Below are 20,939 nucleotides of genomic sequence, written 5' to 3'. Positions count from 1 at the left end.
CTGACTTATGTGAGATAGGTGAGACAAGTTTGGGATGGGGAGAAATCTGCTTTGATTCCATTTCAGACATTTTGACTTGACAGGTCTTGTAGACATCTAAGTGGGATGTTGAGAAGCAAGGTCTAAGCCTTCTGACTGTCAACAAAACCTCACTGTTACCAATCCAATGCCAGCAGGAGTCCCTAGTCTGTGGTGTGGTGAAAGGAGTAATTTTATTCAGATAAACAGTTTGCAAACCACGAAAAGGCAGCCTCCAGTGGAAACTGAAAGTGTGCACCTCCGAAGCAAATGGGAGGCTCACGTATATAAAGTGCCCATCTGGGACCCTGATTGATCCATTTTATGCAAATGAGAAATCCAAATTTACATCATTTGATTGTTCTAAATAGCACTGTCCTGAATGGTTGGATTAGCACATCTTGATTGGTCTTAGGGAGCTGCTTTCATTGGTTGGGAAAGATACAAATGAGGACATAAAAGCCTCAAGAAAGTGAGGGAGAAAGCCATGCAGCTCTGATTGGACAGGGCAGGTCTAAATCCATTGGTCAAAATATGATTCTAGTAACTCCTTTATAAGGTTTGGCTCAGTGAGCAGAACACAGTGCAGGGAGATTGGCAGCTCAGTCTGTGGCTTTTCCCTGATATGTAGTGTGCATGTAAACAATGGCTGCTAGATTCTGATTATGAATTTGGGCACAGTTAACCACAAGGAGTCCTTCTTGGCAGATATATTCCTTCCTGTGGGCTACAAGACCCTCCACCATAGTCAGAAACTAGCAAAGGAAGCTAGATAAAGGAAAACCAGGAGAGGATGGTGGTCTGGACACCAGGTGACAAATACATATCAGGGAAGAGGGGATTGCTAACCATAACATGTGAATACAGAGATCTGAGTGTTGCATTTAGCAATAGGAAGTTCACAGATAACCTCGACAAGAGCGAGGTGGGGACAAGAGAGTGGTGAAGGCAAAAGTCTGACTAGAGTAAAGAATGGGGGAAGAAGAATTGGAGGCAGCAGGTGAAATAAATTTCCCAAGCAGTTTGCCATAAAGTAGGAATTTCATCCACAGGAATAGGAGGGAAGGCTGAATATATGGGCACAGATCATGATGGTTGGAGCTTGCAGAGATTCCAGTTGCTTGTTTTCTCAGTAAAATTGGAAATAAAGTCTTTAACTGAGAGTGAGGGGGGAGGAAGTGGAACATTTGAAGAGAGAGGAGGCAGGATACAACAGTCATCTGAAAGAGTGAGTGAGGGAGTGAATGGACTAGGGAAATGTAGTAGACTTGCTAGCTGCACTAAGGGCCCACTTAAATGTAACTGAGACCTGTCAGCAGTGTGTGGGTGGGGGTGGGGCTGGGGATGGGGGTGGGAGGCAGTTCCCAGTGCCATTCAACTGCCACGTGTAAAGCACAGAGTAAGCGAAGAACTGGGTTTAGCCAGGGTTGTGGTTTTACCAAACAACTATGGCAAAGTAAGGAGAGGGTCAAGGGAATTGAGGATGCATGGAAGAGAGTGATTTTAATGGTTGATAATAAAATATTTTTCAAACTTTCTATTGAGAACATGTTCAAATGAACAGGAAAGTTAAAAGAGTAGTCCTCCCCTCCCCTCCCCATGACATTGATCTTTGGAAGAGACCAGGTCAGTTGTCTTGTAGGCTGTCCCACATTCTGAATTTCTCACATTGTTTGATTATGGTGTCATTTCACATATTTTTCTATTCCCTGCATTTCTTATAAATTGAAAATTAGGTCTAAATGCTTAATTAGATTCAGGGTAAACATTTTTGTAATAATAGTTCCTTGGTAATACAGGCATTTCAGACTGCTTCATATCAAGAGACAAGGAAAGGTTGTCCCACTATTAATGATACTAAATGTAATCACTTGGTTAGGGTGATTACAGTCTGATCTCTTGCAATGACCCCAGTACTTAAGCTGGGTAAGTGAGGATATTAGAAGGGCAAAGGACAGTGAAAAGGTGATAGACCAATGGAGCATAAACTTCAGGCACAGAACAGGTCTAGACAAGGCAAGTATTTCCAAATGTTGGGGACCAATTATTCCATTAATTGTCTCCTCCATATTTCTAGTGCTCATTACTCTTGAACCTGGCCATAGACGTGTGGGTGCTTTAAACTCAGAACACTTACCACTTAAGTTGAATAAACAGTAGGTTTGCTATCTTTGGAGATATCTTTTTATTTTAGTTATGTTTAAAGAACAGTGACTCCAGTTACCAGACAACTAACACTACCCTCTATCCCTCTGAGCTTGGGGACTCCCTCAGTCTCTCCTCAAGATGAGAAATCCTCACTTTCCCAACGTGTCAGTATAACATCTCCCTCAACTGGTGTTACAGTGTACAAGCTCAGGCGGGGCGAGTTCTCTAATGTGCTACTGAGTGCTGGAGAGCTCTGGGCCTGGTTCTTTGTTCCTCACCAACCTTCTCTTACTCATTTCCCAATTTACTCTGGTTAGATAAAGCCAGCCTACTTTTGATAAAAGACCTAGTTGAAATTGCTTGTCTGCCCGCCAGTCACACTTGGCTTGCTGTGTGTGTATCACTTCTGTCTTGACAGCTTCATCCTTTGCCAAGGCTGAGCCTGGGACTCAAAATAACTGAGATGTTGGTGCCCCCTAGCGGACACATTGATTTTAAAAGTTAGATCTTTATTAACTAACATTTCATTGCATTTAAGTTTGGGGCTTCTTGTTTTCTTTTAAAAACAAACAAAACAAAAAAACATTGTGATAAACGTGAGTTTTATTTATTTATTTTTAAATATATTTTTATTGATTTCAGAGAGGAAGAGAGAAGGAGAGAGAAAGAGAAACATCAATGATGAGAGAAAATCACTGATAGGCCCTCACAGAGCACCGAGCCCGCAACTTGGGCATGTGCCCTTGACTGGAATCAAACCTGGGACCCTTGAGTCTGCAGGCGGATGCTCTATCCACTGAGCCAAACCAGCGAGGGCTCTTATTTTCTTTTTTTAATTGATTAGTAATTCTTCAAAATAAGTGGACAAACATCCATCAATAGAGAACCACATAAATTATTTTATGTAATAAAAACATAAATGGACAGGCCAGTGTGGTTAATGTAGTATACAAATGCTCCAGGGGTGAGAGCAAGAAAAATAGTGTTCGGCTTGTCTTCTAAACACTGAAAAATTTTAGATACAAATTTGTAAATAAAGAATAGACAAAATACTTCCTTTCTGCTTTAATTATAGAATGAGGTCAAGGAAGGTAAGAAAAGCTAGAGTTCTGAAATCTGTTAAGAATTTCAATCTTCTCTGTAGCATGGTTTTTCTATACAGGACAAGATTTTAGCTGTTTGTCAGCCAAATTAACTCCCTGAAATATAAACAGAAGCATTTGGATTTTCTGTTTTTGTTCTTGTTTCTAGGAAGAGGGAAACTTGTCTAAAACTTGGGATCATTTGATGAATATTATCTGGAATCAAGTCAAGAGAACATTTTCCTTAATACAGAGTGTTTTGATTTGAACATATGATTTTTTTCACCTAATGGTACTACCATTATTTCAGGGGCTTTCTTTTAAAGTTTAAATAGGACTATGGAATCCATCACAAGTGAGAGGGTTTGGCTAATTAGCTCACAGCCTAATCCGCTCAGCCAGCAGAGTTGTTTTGGCCCAGTGTCTTCTATGAGAATGTGTTTTTCACAGGCATTAACAAAACAACCTCATTAAGGCAAAGTCATTCATCCCGGCTCTTCCCCTTTCTCCCTCTCCTGTGCTGCTTGCACCCCATCCAATAAACCCACCCTAATCTTTATCCTAAAGAGAATAATTTTCCTGTTATCCTCTATCTTTCTGATTGTTAAATTACTTAAATTATTCATTTATCTTCCCAGTGCCAGAGGTTAATATCTAAGCAGTTTTTCAAAAACTTGATTTTGGAGAGAGAAGTCATAGACATGGACAACAGTATGGTGTTATGGGGGGAGATGGAAGAGGGCTTAGAGGGGATAAATGGTGATGGAAAAAAATAAAATAAAATAAATAATTTTTAAAATAGCCTTGGCCGGCTTTACTCGGTGGTTAGAGCATACACGGGTCAGGACGTGTGCCAGAGGCAACTATCAATGTGTCTCTCAGATTGATGTTTCTCTCTTTCTCCTTCCCTCCCTCCCTCCCTTCCACGCTCTAAACATCAATGGGGAAAAACATATCCTCAGGTGAGAATTAACCAAAAAATAAATAAATAAATTTTTAAATGTAAAAAAAGGAAGACATTTTCCAACTGGAGAGGGATGTTCTTGTGCTAAGAGAAGTGTTTATTCAATATGAATACTAGAAATCATGCATGGCATGTAGCTCAACATGCATTTGCTAAGAGAGCCACCTGTAGTCAAAAATCACCAGGAGTTCTCCTGATCCTTAAAAATTAACACCAAGGCTTGCTTTCTCTGCAGGTCCTCAAGCATGTTCCACGTAATGAAGCACAATCACTACATCTCCCGATTCGGCAGCAAACTTGGGCTGCAATGCATCGGCATGCATGAGAATGGCATCATATTTAACAATAATCCAGACCTCTGGAAAGTTGTTCGACCTTTCTTTACAAAAGGTAATCAGGTGCCTGGCTACCTTCTGCTCTTGTCTGTGAATGATCCTTTTTTGGAACTTATTCTTAAATTCTGCTGCTTCAATTTTGAAATGAAGTTATGAGCTAACGTGCATTATACATTTACTATATAGTAGGCACTGTTCTAAATACTTGATATTTTAATCCCACAGTAATCCTGGGTGGTAAAATACTCTAATCACCTACACTTTACAAATGAGAAAACTGAGGAATAAGGAGGTTAAATAACTTGTCCATGATCCAAACATTCATAGGAGACAACCCCAGAGCCTATGTTTTTAACTACCACAACTTCCATTCCTCTGGTTAACGCACAAAGTGATTTTATGGGCATGAAGAAGAGATAGGGCTCTAAATTTAGGATCATTCGATTAAAAATTGAGTGTGTCTGCCATATGTTTGATTTAAACATAGCCAACAATGTGTTTGCTAAATCACTGGCTGACATCCAGATGTTTTAACAGAAAGCAACTTATGAATAAAATTAAAGAATTTTAGAACTGGGAAGGACTCTATATGTCACTTCATCAGCCTCTGAGTTTTATAATTGAATTCACAGTCCTATAGAGGTTGTGATTTTTGTCCAACATAGCAAGTCATGGATGAGCAGAGACCAGAACCCAAGTCTCCTTATCTAGTGAGTCCTGCTGGAAATGAAGCTGTTGGGGGATATACGTAACCAGACTTTGACATTAACATCAAGGAACATAGTCATGCCTTGGAAATGTTGTCAGTGATGGCAACTGGCTAGATGGATTTTAGATATGACCATGCACCATCAATATTCTTTCCTCCATGACCTTGCAGGAAACCCAGATATCTCCTGCGTGGCTGCTGAGACAGGGAAAAGCTATGCCTGTTCCTGCTGGGTGCTGATTCCCCTCTGCTGAGCTGTCCATCACAAAGACTCAACACAACTTTGTTGTAGACTCTTTTGTATTAGTTTCCTCTTGCTTCTATAACAGATTGCCACAAACTTAGTGGCTTAACACAACACATTATTTTACAATTCTGTATGTCAAATCTGACATGGGTCTCACTGAGCTCAAACCAAGGCATCAGCTGAGATGTGTTTCTTTCTGGAGGCTCTCTGGGAGATCTGTTTCTTTGCATTTTCCAGCCTCAGAGGCCACCCACATTCCTTGGCATGTGGCCCCTTCCTTTGTCTTCAAAGTGGGTTGAGTCCTTTCTCTATCACATCTCTATGACCATCCTTCTGTCATCACATCTCTTTCTGACCTCAACTTAAAAAGGTTTTCTGCTTTTAAGGACTTACATGATTAGGAGGGCCCACCCAGATACTACACCATATTCTCCCCATCTCAGGTTCCTTAATTTTAATGATATGTGCCAAGTCCCTTTTTCCATGTAAGGTAACATATTAACAAATTCCAGGGATTAGGGTCTGGACAACTATTCATATTGGGGCAGATAAGTCCTCTTAGGCCTAACAAAATTTCAGAATAGGTTAATGAAAAGAGTATAGGGTACAGGATTATAGGTTATGGATTCTATTCCAAGCTCTGCCACTTTACTAGTTATATGACCTCGGAGCAGTCACTCAGCCTCTCTGAGCTGTAGTTTCCTTATCCTTAACAAGTAATAAACACTATAGAACTTGAATTCTAGAGTTATTATAAAAAATAAATGAAACCATGCTGTAAGATCCTATAGAAATAGAAGTTTTATTTTAGTTTATCATTTGGCCCAGTTATATTAGGAATATGTGAACTAGTATTTAGGAGCAATTAACTATCATATACCATTATTCTCTATTCTGACATGCAAGAATTGATAGAAACTCGAAACTCATCCATTTGTTTAACAAACTACTGTCTTCTCATTGAATAAGGTACCCAGAACACAATAAGAAACAAGATATGATGCTGGCCCTCAAGGAATTGATAATGGGAGAGGGAGCAGAGTACCTTGCCAGACACCCTCCTCAATGATGTGTATGGTTGAGGCGTGTGCAGAGATTACAGAGCACAGACCAATAGGCCATCTAAAGCACACTGAGAGGCCCTGGCCAGTGTGGCTCAAGGACTCTGACTTTAATAGCAAGTCTGAATAATAAAAAACATAAAAAGGAAGATTGCTCTTAGAACAAAGAGAGAAAGGGGGCTTTAAGAGTTAAAATCTCAAGATACATCATCTACCATCAGAAGCCACTAGCTACTCAGATGGTCAGGAGCAGAGCAGAGGGTGAGATCAGAGCCAGTGCACTCTACCTGTTTTCATTCATTCACTCATCCGCTTATGCACTCCTCTATTCAACAAATATGTTGTGAGGGCCACTAAGTACTATGGACTTGAAGTGTAGTGCTAATGGCAGGTTGTCACTGCCCTTAAAGAATTCCCAGTCCAGGGGGGAAGACTGCTAAGCAAAGAATCGCTTAGCTAATATGACATTGTTTAAGTAAAATAAATCTGGAAGTAGTTTGAAGAGAAACCAAAATTAAGAGAAAAGCACTCTTAATAACTTATAAGACTAGCATTTTAAACATATAAATTAAATTTAAAAGGAACCACATTAGATGAAATAGTTAAGGTAGAGTTTGACTGGTTCTGTAGCAACATCCTGCCACCTGTTGAAACATAAAATAATATCACCCTGGACAAATCTAAACCTTCTTTAGAGAAAAATATATACAGTAAATATGAAGAAAACACTAATTTTTTATTTATGACCACAGTACTAAATGTTTCACTTGCAATCTCACAAATTATTTACCATAGCATGAAAAGTTTATCTTTGAATAGTTTGTTTAAAATAAGATTCATTCATCCATTCATTTTTAACAATAAAGGTGATCTATTCTTATAGAAAATTGGGAGATTAAATATGAAAATTTTATATTTATTTTATATGTGTAGTTATTGAATTTAAAAGTATGGATGATTAAGCTCTAAACATAAAAAGCCAAAATCGTCTGCTTGTGTGTGTCCTGGAGTTCATAATGGCTCACTCTCTGATGCGCTTTCTTCAGCTTTGTCTGGCCCTGGCCTCGTGCGCATGGTGACAATTTGTGCTGAATCGATAATAAGGCACCTGGACAGGCTGGAGGAGGTCAGAAGCGAGCCGGGCACTGTCGATGTGCTGACCCTCATGCGGCGCATCATGCTGGACACCTCTAACATGCTCTTCCTGGGGATCCCCTTGGACGGTACCGAAATCTTCATTTTCATGACTTGACATTCTGCCCTTTACTTAACAAGGGGATAAGAGGCCTGGCAGCCTCAAGTAAACCATTCTGTTTTCTACATGTTCTTCTTTCAACATCTCTAAGGTTTCCTAAGGTATTTTTCCCAGTGTGTCTGCCTTGTTCACTTATAAGATATAAATTTCTGTAAAGCAGGGCCATCTATTTCTTTTGTATCTCTCGTCATTGCTCTAGGAAACAGAATTCTACCCAAGTCAAAACTCACAAATGTGATCAGTTCACTTGGTCGTTAATGTATCCTCCCACCAAACAAACTGATATATTTAATCATTTTCAACCATTCTTTTGGGGCATGATACACACACACACACACACACACACACACACACACACACACACCTAAATATACATACAAACCCCTCCCTCAAACCTACTAATTATGAAAACTTTGACTCTGTATGATGATGATGGTGTTGTTTGCAGCTGCAGGAAATAAGTACAATAGCTATGATTAATTACTTTAGTATCTACCATGTACCAAGCAGTGTAAAAAGTTGCTTTACATACAGTTTGTCATTTAGCATTTTTAACAACCCTAGCAAGATGTCTCACTCAAGAAGCCACTTTCCTTACTGCTATAGAAAACAAACATTAAAACACATACAAGAAACTCTACCACCACCTAAAAGCAAACATTACTGGGCTTAATTCCATTCTGCTGTTATCCAGCTTCGTGTGATTCTTCCTGAATTAATTTTTGCAGTGTTCATTGATTCATACATTTATACAACAGATATTTATTGATTGCCTATTTCATGTCAGGCTCTAGGTTCTGGGTATAGAGCAGTGAACAAGACAAAGTCCTTGGCTTCAGGGAGTTTACATTTCAGTGGATATACGAACAGTAAACAAGTAATTATATATACTTATTGTAATATATAACAAGTAATATAGCAAGCAATATTACTTTGCCTATAATATATTAATCAATAATAAGTGCTCTGAAGAAAAAACAAAGCAGAGCAAAGGAATAGAAAGTGAAGGGACAGGTCAGTGCAAGTGGACATGGTTCTCAGGGAGAGAGTGGTCAGGAAAGGCCTCTGCAGAGAAGACATCTGAACATAAGCCACATACAGACCTGAGGGGAAACATTACAGGCATGAGAACAAGGCATAATTTAACACTTGCCCACACCTGCTCTAACACCTGCTGCCTGATTTACCACATAGGGACTACAGACAAGCCCTAAGCCCTCCCTCCCTCTTCTCTAGCTCTCCTTACCTCATCTCCCTGCTCTTCAATTACTCCTTACAAGAGCCACAGGAGCCCCCATTCACTTTATGGAATTTTAGTCACACCTTCTTGCCTGATCCCCTCACAGATATGGACTCCAATCCCAGCTTGCCTGTTTTATACACATCTTTCCTCAGGTTTGGCAGGAACATGTTTTATAGGTCCCTGCCCCTCGGTTCCCTGCTAACCTAGATTCTTAGGAAGGATCATGTAAGGGAACTATAAATGTCTGTTAACTTATGGATACAGACTGTGATGCTAAGAACCTGTATAACTCATGCAGAGTTATTTTATTTCCCTTCTCCTCCCCTGGTCCTTGCTAAACTCTGTTTGTCTCAGGGACCCAATGAAGATGAAAGAACATCGTCCTGGGATCCGACAGAACTGGGCTCTAGCCCAAGGGTGGGCTGCCACACTGCTGTGTGGTATTGGGCATGCTTCTCAATCTCTATGAACTGCAGTTTGTTCATCTGCCAAAGGATGACACTATTGCTCCCCTAGAAAGATTGTAAGGATCAAGTGAAGTCCCTTTTGCAAAGCATCTTGCACAGTGGCTCGCATTTAGCAGCTGAAAAATCAATGTTTGTATAATTTGGGAAAAGCAGGGTTTTCTCTTCCCTAGTTTTCAATTTACTTAAAAAACATTTATTAAGAGCTGACTATGCACAAGGCTCAAGGCAAGCACTGAAGACACTAAGATGAATTCTACTTTCTAAACCAAACATAAATATGAAAGCTATATGAGGAATGCTATGAAAAAATCTGAAAAAAGCACAATGAGGCGGGAATACAATGAAAAACTATTAATTAGGTACATAATCCAAGTAGATTATTCACCTAATGGCTCTGCTTAACGAACACCAAATGAAGTTTAAATGTGACTGTTGGCAGCCTAACAGGAGAGTGGTGTGGCTTTTTGCCCTCCCACATGCCAGAACTGAGGCCACAACAGCCATAATTACCAGGGATCCTTTTATTCCTCACTGTCCAGAAAAACAGGAGACATGGATCATGTCAAAGATGGGCATGTAAGATTTGAGACTCTATTTAATACTAAGCTTAAAACTGGCAAATCTCTGGTCAACTTGGTCAACTGAAATGCCAAGCAGAATAAATTAGTGTGTTGCCTTGTCTAGTGTCAATAACATGGCTAGAACGCTGCTGAAGGTGGAACCTTGCCCAGCTTAGAATCCCAGACTGGTAGGAGAATCTACAGGGGTCTTTTCTGTTCAGAGTACTCTTCTTGGGCTTGTTTTTGCTCAATTGCTTTATTCTTTTTTGTTTGTTTTTCCAGAAAACGCCATCGTCATTAAAATCCAGGGTTATTTTCAGGCATGGCAAGCTCTCCTTCTCAAACCAGACATCTTCTTTAAGATTTCTTGGCTATACAAAAAATATGAAAAGTCTGTGTAAGTAACACAAGTTTGGAAAATCTGTCTGTGAGATTGAATTGTTTTTTATTGTGTCTTTGTTATTGTTTCCCTCTTCAGCAAGTTTTCTGGCCACAAGGGCCTACAAGAGAGATGTTGATGAAGCTGCTGATGTAACACTTTCTACATCAATTTGGCTGATGTGGCTAGACCAAAGAGTAAAGGAAACCTTGGACCAGGGCAGCTTCTCAGCAAGGGGGCCAAGTGGGAGGTCTGAGAGCTCCATATCTGGAACTAAAACATTGCAGTGTATTTTGAGTTGAACAGAAGGGCTGGATGAACCTGTCATAATTATCTGTCAAAATTATTTTTGCATGTTTAGAAAAAATGGAATCATGAAATCCTCTCCTAGTTGTGTCAACTTAATTCAACTTGTAGGAATTGACAGTAGTCTCAAAAGAATTTTTTCATAATGAACTTCAGTAAAATGTGTGGGAGTTTTATTTTTTTAATTATATATCTTGTGTATTTAGGGATCCTAAAACCATCATTAAATGGCTTTGCTTTGATCTTAGACTAGTCTAGCAAAAAACCTAGACAAATGCCCAATGGCCTTAGTTAATCAATGGGTGTGTTTTTTAGTGGAAGTAGCCAGCCACTAAACACTGCCACCTCTAAATCACCAGTGGAAAGCCTGTGGGATTTAAAGGCAGACAGATGTGATTTGTAACCTGTACCTATCACTTAGTAACAAAATGATTTTAGGAAGTTATTTAAAGTAAAACAGAACCTGCCTTCCAGAGTGGAGATATAAGTTAATGAGATCCTATACACAGGGCAATTAACACAGAGCTTGGGCCATAGTAGGCACTGAATATGTTAGTTTCTCCTTCCCTATGTTCATTTTAAATTCCCCATCTCTAAAAGTTCCCAAACTTGATTGAAGACCCAACTTTATCCCGTTCATATATTTTTAAGTTCAATAGTATTAGTCTCCAGGAAGGAAACCAACTTGATGTTGCTTTACATATTCTCATATGGTAAATGAGTATCAGGTAGAAATATTATTTCTGCCACTGCTCATTGTGACTTGAGTCACTAAGATAAAGGATTCATTCATCACTTCACTGGTGTCAGGTTTGGTGTTAGTTCTTGGTCATTTGTTTGACTTTGGTCTTGGCCAGGAGGCCCACAGAAACTCATTGATGAGACTGTATAACAGTTTCTTTAGGTTTCTAAAGAAATTACTTAACTATATATAACATTTGTCAGTGGTTAGTGCACTAGTTTATATCTCCTATGACATAGAGCAGTAAAGACCTAGAGAAATCCTCTAATTTCCTCCTCTCCATGGCCTTGCAATAAAGCCAATATCTTTATTGAGGTATGATTGACATATTAGTTTCATGTGTATAACATAGGGATTCGATTGCAAAATGATCACCACAATAAATCTAGTTAATATCCGTCACCATATACCAGTATAGTTAAAAAAAATTTTTCCTTGTGATGAGAACTTTTAGGATCTATTCTCTTGACAACTTTCATATATGTAATACAGTGTTCTTTATTATTTATAGTCACCATCCTCTACATTACACCCACAGGACTTACGTATTTTATAACTAGAAGTTTGTACCTTTTGACCACCTTCACCTGTTTGGCCTGTCCCCCCAGCCCCAACCCCCCACCTCTGGCAACCACCAGTCTGTTCTCTGTATCTATGAGCTCAAGTTTGTGGGGTTGTTTTTAAGATTCCACATATAAGTGAGATCATACAGTATTTGTCTTTATCATGCTAATACCTTAAATATATATTTATGGAAAGGATTCTGGAATATCTACTTCCATCCTTATTTATTCAATTTTATATGTTTGCTTCTTTTAATTCCCAATATTACAGTAATATTGTTTTCTACTTTTTATTTTGGCAAGTTTAAAGCTTTTCAGTCACAGAACACCTTAATAAGGTGTTTGTATTACATTTACTGTAATACAGAATATTGTTCCCTGAGACTGGGGCGCACATCCATGAACATATACACTTAAAGACAAAGCCAAGAATAATAGAATTTAGATCTCAAGGTGGCCTCATTGTTCATCTAGTCTAATCCCTTTACTTTAAAAGAGAGGTAAGACTCAGAGACTTACAGTAGGTTTTGTAGAAAGAAAACGACCTGGACTAGAACCTGACGCTTTGTCCAAGGAGCTCTTCCCTCTCCCACACTGTCAAAATGCCTATACATATTTATGCAGCCATTCATTCATTCAGTCATTATTTATTAGCATTTATTATGTGGCAGATACTGCCAGGTATGAGAATAAGTATTAAAATTAATGAACAGTCACTTGAGTTTACTGTGTAGAACAGAAATCTCAAACTCAATAGTCTTGCAGGCCAGGCAAATAGAAGCGGGCAGGGTGGATATAGGACAACAGAAAATGGAGGTGCCCGTGGCAAACTAGAATGTGCATGTCCGCACTTGAGACAGTCGCTGGTTTTGGTTTGGAGTTTTTCATTTATACACTGTGCTGGCCAAATAAAAAATCGGAAAACATGACTGGATTTAGCTTTTGGTACCAGTTTCTAACCCTTAACTAGAGGTTACAGCCTTGATTTTGCTATCTGTGCCTAGAAACTCTGGTTCCTTAACATGAAGTATAATGTATCTGTAATTTAAGGATATTTGTGAAGAATTAAGTATAAATTCAGTTATTCATAAGCACTGATGGTTTAAATTACAGCAGATAATTTTATTTAAGTAAATGGCAAATTAATCAATTTTTCTACATGTCTTAACTGGGTACAGATAGATTATATTTTGACTCTTTTTTCCAGCAAGGATTTGAAAGATGCCATAGAAATTCTGATAGAAGAAAAAAGACACAGGATTTCCACAGCAGACAAACTGGAAGACTGTATAGATTTTGCCACTGAGTTGATTTTTGCTGAGGTACTGACCTGAACTAACCATAATTTTCACACAACACATGTGTAAGACTGTTTTTGTGTCAGTGTGTAAAAATTCCCTCTTGTAATTGTGTTGCACAGTTCGGCTTCTAAGTATTTGCTCCAGCTCTTTTATAATATCTATCTCAAATGGCCCACTCATTAGACATTCTGGTGAGACTGACCTTTCAGACTAAAGCTACTGTGTCTGCAAAATACAAAATATGAAAATGGAAGAGTCCAAAGACACTAAATACATAGAAAATTTCTTATTAATAGTTCAGCTTTCAGCTGAAGATCATGAAAAATGTTCATAGTCAATTACTGACATGTAATTTGTATGATTGCACTTTGGTGAGGTTGCTGACTCTTGAATGTCACCTCCTCTCCTTTTGTGAAATTTTTGTTCACTTTTCCAATTCTCCTCCCCTCTTTCAATTATTCAGAAGCGTGGTGACCTGACAAGAGAGAATGTGAACCAGTGTATATTGGAGATGCTGATTGCAGCCCCAGACACCATGTCTGTCTCTGTGTTCTTCATGCTATTCCTCATTACGAAGCACCCTAACATTGAAGAGGCAATAATGAAGGAAATCCAGAGTGTTGTTGGTAAGAATTCATCAAATAAATAATAAAGCTTAGAAAACAATTTCTTCTGAATATCAGCTTATGTCCTGAAAATCTGATGTCAGACAAAATCTTTGTAATAATCTACCCAGAGAACAATAAAGCAAGTCATTTTTGTCTCACTTTCATAGTGCCAGATAGATTAAAAATATAATTCTTTCTGTGTTTTATTTTATTATAGAAATAATACATGCTCACTGAAAAAAATCAAATGATAGAGAGATGTATAAAGTAGAAAGTGACATCCCCTAGTTCCTTCCACTCTCCTCTCCAGCCTCATTCCCATTCCCCAGGGGAAACCACTGTGCATTCTTTTTCTTATGTGCACATAAACACATCTCTATGGTCATATTTGTTTGTATTTTTAAAATTTTATCAAGCACAATTTTTTGCCTATCTTATCAGTGACAAAGGCTTTTGTGGGTTCAATTAGGGAAATGGCATCATTTATAGCAGTGTTTCTGGATTTCAAACAGTCCATTCGCAAACGAATTTCCAGTTGGTGGCAGAGGAGGAGGAGAGACAGGGGAGTGATGGGCTTTCCACTCCCCCAGTCCAGTGGTGCTGGCCTCTCCTCCCTTGACCCATTCCTCCTCTTCTGTAAGGGCCCCTGGCCCCTGCTCAAGCAATTTCCAACATTACCTCTTCCCTTCTCTGCCCCAGCCTCAGCATCATTCTGCCCACTGCTCCTGACATCATCATCCTTCCATAGAAATGCTATCAGACACTGAAGTCAGAATTGCTTTCTGAGAGAAAACAGAATTCCTTATTTGGAATGTCCTTCACATGGGTAATCTTTTTAGGAGCATACTCTGACATATGTAGCAAGATATCAATAATGATGTAGACTTTTCTCTCTTGACTTTGCCCAATCCTTGTGAAACAAGTTATTTGGTTATGGAAAGATACTATTTTTTTAAAATAATTTCAATGCTGCTTGAAATAGTTGACAAAATTTAAATATGTGAGGGAAGGGGTCTTCAAATGCATGGCTGAAGGTAGGAAATTGCCAGGCAAGTCAGATAACAAGAAGCCAGAAGAGCACCCAGGCTCCAAATCCCAGAATGTCCCCATCAGGTTACAGATACTATGCCAGGTGCAGAGCACAGCGGTGAACAAGCCAATGTCATCCCTGTACTCATGGGACTCATGGACTGGTGGGAGAAGACTTCAACAAGCAAGCTCAGTGTAGTTAAGAGAGAGGATCATAGGAGGTGTTCAGGGAACAAGTGGGAGGAGGTAGGAGAATTATTCTTGAGAACACGGCCTTTCATACAATTTCCTTGAGAAGTGAAAAGTGTTTGTGACCCATGATGTCCCTCTGACACTTCAACAGACCTCTGCAAAGCACATGTGTCCGTGTTGCCTCTAGATATACACTCATAGTAATTCCTTCCTAGGGTACGCCTTTGCTTACCTTCTCCGTCATGTTCCCTTCTACCTCTTCATCCCAGGTGAACACGCTCCATAGACCCATTAGAGTATACAAGGAGCAGCATGTGAGGGGCCAGGCTGTTAAGAGTTCTCTGACCAAATGAGACCTTTCCTGCATGGCATAGTTGTACAGGAGACAGGGCTGCCTCAGGACCCTGGTCTATTTTTGATTCTGCAAAAAGTGGTAGCTCATTTGAGGATACTCTGAAGCTTTACCAATTCTTGGAGTAATTCGAGCTTCTTTGACTAGTGTCAGGCCAGTCTGAGACAGTGGGGGTGTCCTTCAATCCCCAGCACACCCAGGGCTGATCTGAGGTACCCATTTTTTTGTGGTGAGAAGAGGCTTCTTGCCACTCTATCTCAACAGGTTGTTCTTAATAAGATGGGGAGGAGAGGCCATCAGTGATGTGTTCTGACAGATGACTGCACAGTTAACCAGAGGAGAAAATGTCACTGAAACTGACTAAAGTCACTATCTTGCTTTGACCAGAGAGGAGTAAATTTCCCCAAGAATTTAGAGTAGGGAGCAAAACACAAAGACTACAGAGGCCAGGCAGATAAATGTTTGGAGCAAATTGGGTAGGTCTACATGAGACTGCAGAGGGATTGCCCCTCTAAAGGCTCATCAGCCACTCTACTTTAGCCCATTGTTGCCATGTGGGGAGGTGAGTCCAGTGTTACCTGGATTTTTAGAAAAATCCAGGCTTTTCTATAAAATCCCACAGCTTTTAAGATAATTGGTTTCAAATATGAATTTTTATAAAACACACAGATTGGCTGGTTTGCATTAGAATTATAAATGTAAATTTTTTCCAAACAAGAGCAAACTGTTCAGTGGAAGCTATAGAAGTTTTAATGCCCATTACATGTTTTTAAACTAACATTACTTCTTTGTCCTTTTTATCTGCTCCCATAGGTGATAGAGACATAAGAATTGATGATATTCAGAAATTGAAAGTGGTGGAAAACTTCATATATGAGAGCATGCGATATCAGCCTGTTGTGGACTTGGTCATGCGCAAAGCCTTACAGGATGACATCATTGATGGTTACCCAGTAAAAAAGGGGACTAACATTATCCTGAATATTGGAAGAATGCATAGACTTGAGTTTTTCCCCAAGCCTAATGAATTTACTCTTGAAAACTTTGCAAAAAATGTAAGTGCTCTTCCTTAAAACCAAGTACACCACTCTTTAAAATGTCAGCTGTTAAATCCTCTCTGGTTCTGTGTTTGCACCATGTACATTTCTTTCTGTTTACTTGTTACTCTCTGTATCCTCACCAGAAACACACATTTTCCCTAGCTTGAATCATGGCTACCACATTTGTCTGCAAGCCAAGGATGCTGGGTCACTAGCTCTGGGAAGTATCTACATGGTGGCCACATAATAGGTCAAAATGTGAAAAAGTCAAGACCTGAATTTGACTAAAACTAGGCAAATTTTGTTTAACCCAACCAACTACTTTTCTATTTAAAGTTACCAGTTTGTTATCATGTACATTCAGCTACAGCAGTACCTAAACCAAAAAAAAAAGTCCACTTCTGCTTCAGGTGGAAATCAAATGAGATCAAAAGATTTGGTCTTTGTAGTCTGCCTTTGGGTCACCAAATGGCCCCACAAGCACTACTTCCCATTCTAAACAGGACTCGGTAACTAGAAGAGCTTCAGCTTTTTCTTTTTCTGTCATTGAAGTATACTGGAGTTCTGCTTCCTTCCTGTCAAATTTCAGGCAATGATTTTTTTAACCCATATTATCCAGATAGTTCCCTTAAGTGCCTTCTTTTTCCATTTGCATATGGTATAGAAAAATGATAATCCAGTTCTCTAATTTTTTTCCTGTTTCTGTATGAGTGACCCATGCCATGTTGACACTTGATCAACAAAACTTATTGGGCACTGGCCAGTGTGGCTCAGTTGGGTAGCATGTCATCCCATGCACCAAAAGATCACAGGTTCAATTCCCAGTCAGGGCACATACCCAGGGCACAGGTTCCATCCCCAGTTGGGGCATGTGCAGAGGCAGCCGATCGATGTTTCTCACTTCGCTGCTTCTCTCTCCTTTTTCCTTCCTCTCTCCCTAAAATGAATAAAAAACATATACTTGGGTGAGGATTAAGAAAAAAAGACTTAGTGGGAATCTACTATATGATATGCACTATGCAAGTCCAAATGTGAACAAGACAGAAGATGTGGTATCCATTAATTTTTTGCATAACTAAAAATATTTAGATACTTGGCACTACTAGGTCAGAAATCTGCAGCTTTCCCTAAATGTCATCAAGTTATATGACATTTCACAAAAGTAGTCTTTGCTTTTTTGATTTGCAGAATAGTAGTAAAGTTGTGGCCATCTCAGAGAGCTAGTTGAGTAACTAGCTGTAATAAAATGATTTGCATTGCTTTACCCAGCACATTTATATGAAAATCAAAACTGGGTACTGAGCAAGGTTGTGTGTGTAGCACAGGGAGTGAGTCAAACTAGATGGACAAAGGAGCTTACCTGGGTTAGTCATTCATCTCAGTGAAGGAGCAGTATTGCTCAGACCCCAAACCAGAGCATTATGATTGACCAGTATTTTCAGGGTAAATCAAACAGCGACTATATGATTCTAGCCTTTAAAACTCTAATTGTCTGATCATTTTCATAGGTTCCTTACAGGTATTTTCAGCCATTTGGTTTTGGGCCCCGTAGCTGTGCAGGGAAATACATCGCCATGGTGATGATGAAAGTCATCCTGGTTACACTTCTGAGACGATTCCACGTGCAGACACCGCCAGGTCGAGTATGTGTTGATGAGATGCAGGTAAAAAATGACTTGGCCGTGCACCCAGATGAGACTAGCAACTTCCTGGATATGATTTTTATCCCAAGAAATTCAGACAAGTGCCTCAAATGCTGAAGAAGATTGGTCAGTACCTACTCTGGAACACTTCTCATCAGTAGTTCACAAGAAAACCATTCATCTTTGCCAGATAGCATCATCCTCATAGTGAACATTTGGTGGTCTATGGCATTTTACAGGCATACCTCCTATGGGTTGTCAGCAAACTAAGAGACATTGGTCGCCTGATCTTGTCCAAACCAGAGAAACAGAGCAAGAGAAAACACAGAGGCCAAGAGTTTGCAGGGGAAATGGTCAGCGAAGAAACTGCAGTCTTAAAGGCCCAATTTCATAACACGTGTTGGAAAAAAAAGACCATCAGCAAAACTTACATCTGGCTGCCAATGAGATCGCCACTGCCCTGCCCCAAGAGCAGCTGAATGTCTGGGGCAGAAGCACTCAAGTTGATTAGAAAGACCAGGCCAATGTCTGGGTGCCTAGAGCCAAACACACCTACTAGTATGACTAAGTATTTGATTTGGTTTCAGTGGGACTGTAGCACTCATAGTCTTTGGAAAAATACAAATTCAGCATTTGACTTTTCTTATGAATTATATTGAATTAACTTATTTATCCACATGTGACTTGTCTGTAGCAAAAGTTAAATAGTTAAAAGACTATCCAAAAGTTAAATAGTTAAAAGACTATCCAAAAGTTAAATAGTTAAAAGACTATCCAAAAGTTAAATAGTTAAAAGACTATCCAAAAGTTAAATAGTTAAAAGACTATCCTTTCTCAGTCTCTCAATTCATTCTTCAGCCACTTACCTCTTCTATAATAGATGCAGATTTGGGTAATACAAGGTAACTTAGTAATTACTCAAGTGAAATATAATTAGGACCATATATCTGCTATAGGAACAGAAAGTCACACCATGCATTTCAAATTCAAATGTTTTTTCATGTGTGCATTGTTTCTTAGCTCCATTAGTATGGCTAACCAAGAGATAACTTTAAATAATGGCATTCAGTAACTCTAACAGCAGCTCCAATGATTTGGGAGAAGAGAAGTCCTCTAAATCTATTTCTAATTCCATAGCCCAGTGGGTTCAAACTTCTATGGAGTGCTACTCCCACTGCATTATCTTTCCCCCTCAATATTTCCCCCCTCTTTCTATGACCCCAAAGCCAAGAGCAACAGATTAGTAGAGAATGTGATCAGTGTAGAACCCCTGCAACCATTATTTATCCTACCTCAGATTTAATAGTTGCTGTAGAGATTGAACAATTGTCTAGTTTATTAAATTGTTATATGTAGCCATGGATAAAATGTACACCATGGAAGTAGCTCGCTAGAGAGAATCAAATAGATTAGTTAATTTTTAAAATACCACTTGTGTTATAATATGACCGTTTCAACTGAATGTCATTTAAAAGCTGAAAAATTAAACTCATTTACAAAATGTAAATGTTTGCCATTGAGTCAACCGCCACCGCAACATTTGAATATTCTTTTCATCCTACTGTTTAGCAATAGGGCAACAGCTGAGTATAAAATAAGAATGTAAGCTCCTTAAAAGAAGGGGCTCTTTTCTTTCTTTTGTAATCCATCCCATATTTACTGTCAAGATCAGTACTGCATAGGTGCTTGCTCATACTCTCAATTGACCCTAGAAACCAAGTAGAGAAGAGGCAGGTATTCTAAGAATTCAATGATGGGCATTAGTAAAGAAGGAAATATTTGAACTTAAAATTATTTGAATCATCTATATAGCCCCAACATACACATAAATATGCCTGTGTGCCTAGATATTTCTGTAGTCAGGTCTAGACAATCAGCTAAATAATTCAGACCTCTGAAAGCAAGGCCAGGATTTTAGAATTAATGTATCCAAGTTAATTCACTCGGTGATTATTAACACATTGTTTACTTTGCTCTGGCTAAAGCTGCATAGTAGAGAAAAACAGACTGGATCAGTGTACTTCACCCATCCAATTCCCTTGGAACATCTATTATATTTTTCTTTTATATTTTAATATGTTTTTATTAATTTTTAGAGAGAGAGGAAGGGAGAGGGATGGAGAGATAGAAACATCAATGATGACAGAGAATAACTTGATTGGCTGTCTCCTGCATGCCCCACACTGGGGATTGAGCCCACAACCCAGGCATGGGCCCTGACCGGGAATCGAACTGTGACCTCCTGGTTCATAGGTTGATGCTCAACCACTGAGCCACACCAGCTGGGCCATCTATTGTATTTTATATATATCTATGTAGTCAAGGCCTATGTCTATACTGTCAAAGTAAAATGGGAGGTTGATATAATTGTGTATAGATAATACACAAAAAAACATGTTGTCCTCTCACCAATCTAGACCTTAGTAGACTCATCCATAAATATGGATGACAACAGCGGTGCTCTACAGTCATTTCCAATGCTTTGGTTCTGCTATTTTATTCATAAACACAACACCATTTCCCCCTTTGTATATAAGCCTGAATAACAAATTAAGTGTATAAGACAATCTCACTTTCAGGTCAAACATACAATTTGGCCACTGAACAGTTCAGTGTGGGTCAACTGGTAGACTGTAAGCCCTCAAACACTAATGTGTCTGCATATAGCCCTAACTTAGTGCTGTAGGGGTGTGAT

The 20,939-nt window shown here is 39.1% G+C and overlaps 1 protein-coding gene across 1 annotated transcript in view; it reads left to right on the top strand.

Moving 5' to 3' along the window:
- Window positions 1-18,361, top strand: part of CYP19A1 (cytochrome P450 family 19 subfamily A member 1) — a gene marked incomplete at its 3' end in the record, with an annotated part of 28,787 nt that extends 10,426 nt beyond the window's left edge. Inside the window, exons 3-9 of the mRNA XM_079769782.1 lie at window positions 4,448-4,602; window positions 7,611-7,787; window positions 10,372-10,486; window positions 13,287-13,401; window positions 13,844-14,006; window positions 16,375-16,616; window positions 18,110-18,361. Of these exons, the coding sequence (XP_079625908.1) occupies window positions 4,448-4,602; window positions 7,611-7,787; window positions 10,372-10,486; window positions 13,287-13,401; window positions 13,844-14,006; window positions 16,375-16,616; window positions 18,110-18,361 (1,219 nt within the window). The remainder of the gene's footprint in view (window positions 1-4,447; window positions 4,603-7,610; window positions 7,788-10,371; window positions 10,487-13,286; window positions 13,402-13,843; window positions 14,007-16,374; window positions 16,617-18,109) is intronic.
- Window positions 18,362-20,939: the final 2,578 nt, after the last annotated feature.

The sequence above is a fragment of the Cnephaeus nilssonii genome (genome assembly GCF_951640355.1).
Source record: "Cnephaeus nilssonii genome assembly, chromosome: 4".
NCBI lineage: Eukaryota > Metazoa > Chordata > Mammalia > Chiroptera > Vespertilionidae > Cnephaeus > Cnephaeus nilssonii.
Note: the sequence above shows the minus strand (reverse complement) of the source record. Positions and strands in the feature narration are given on the sequence as shown.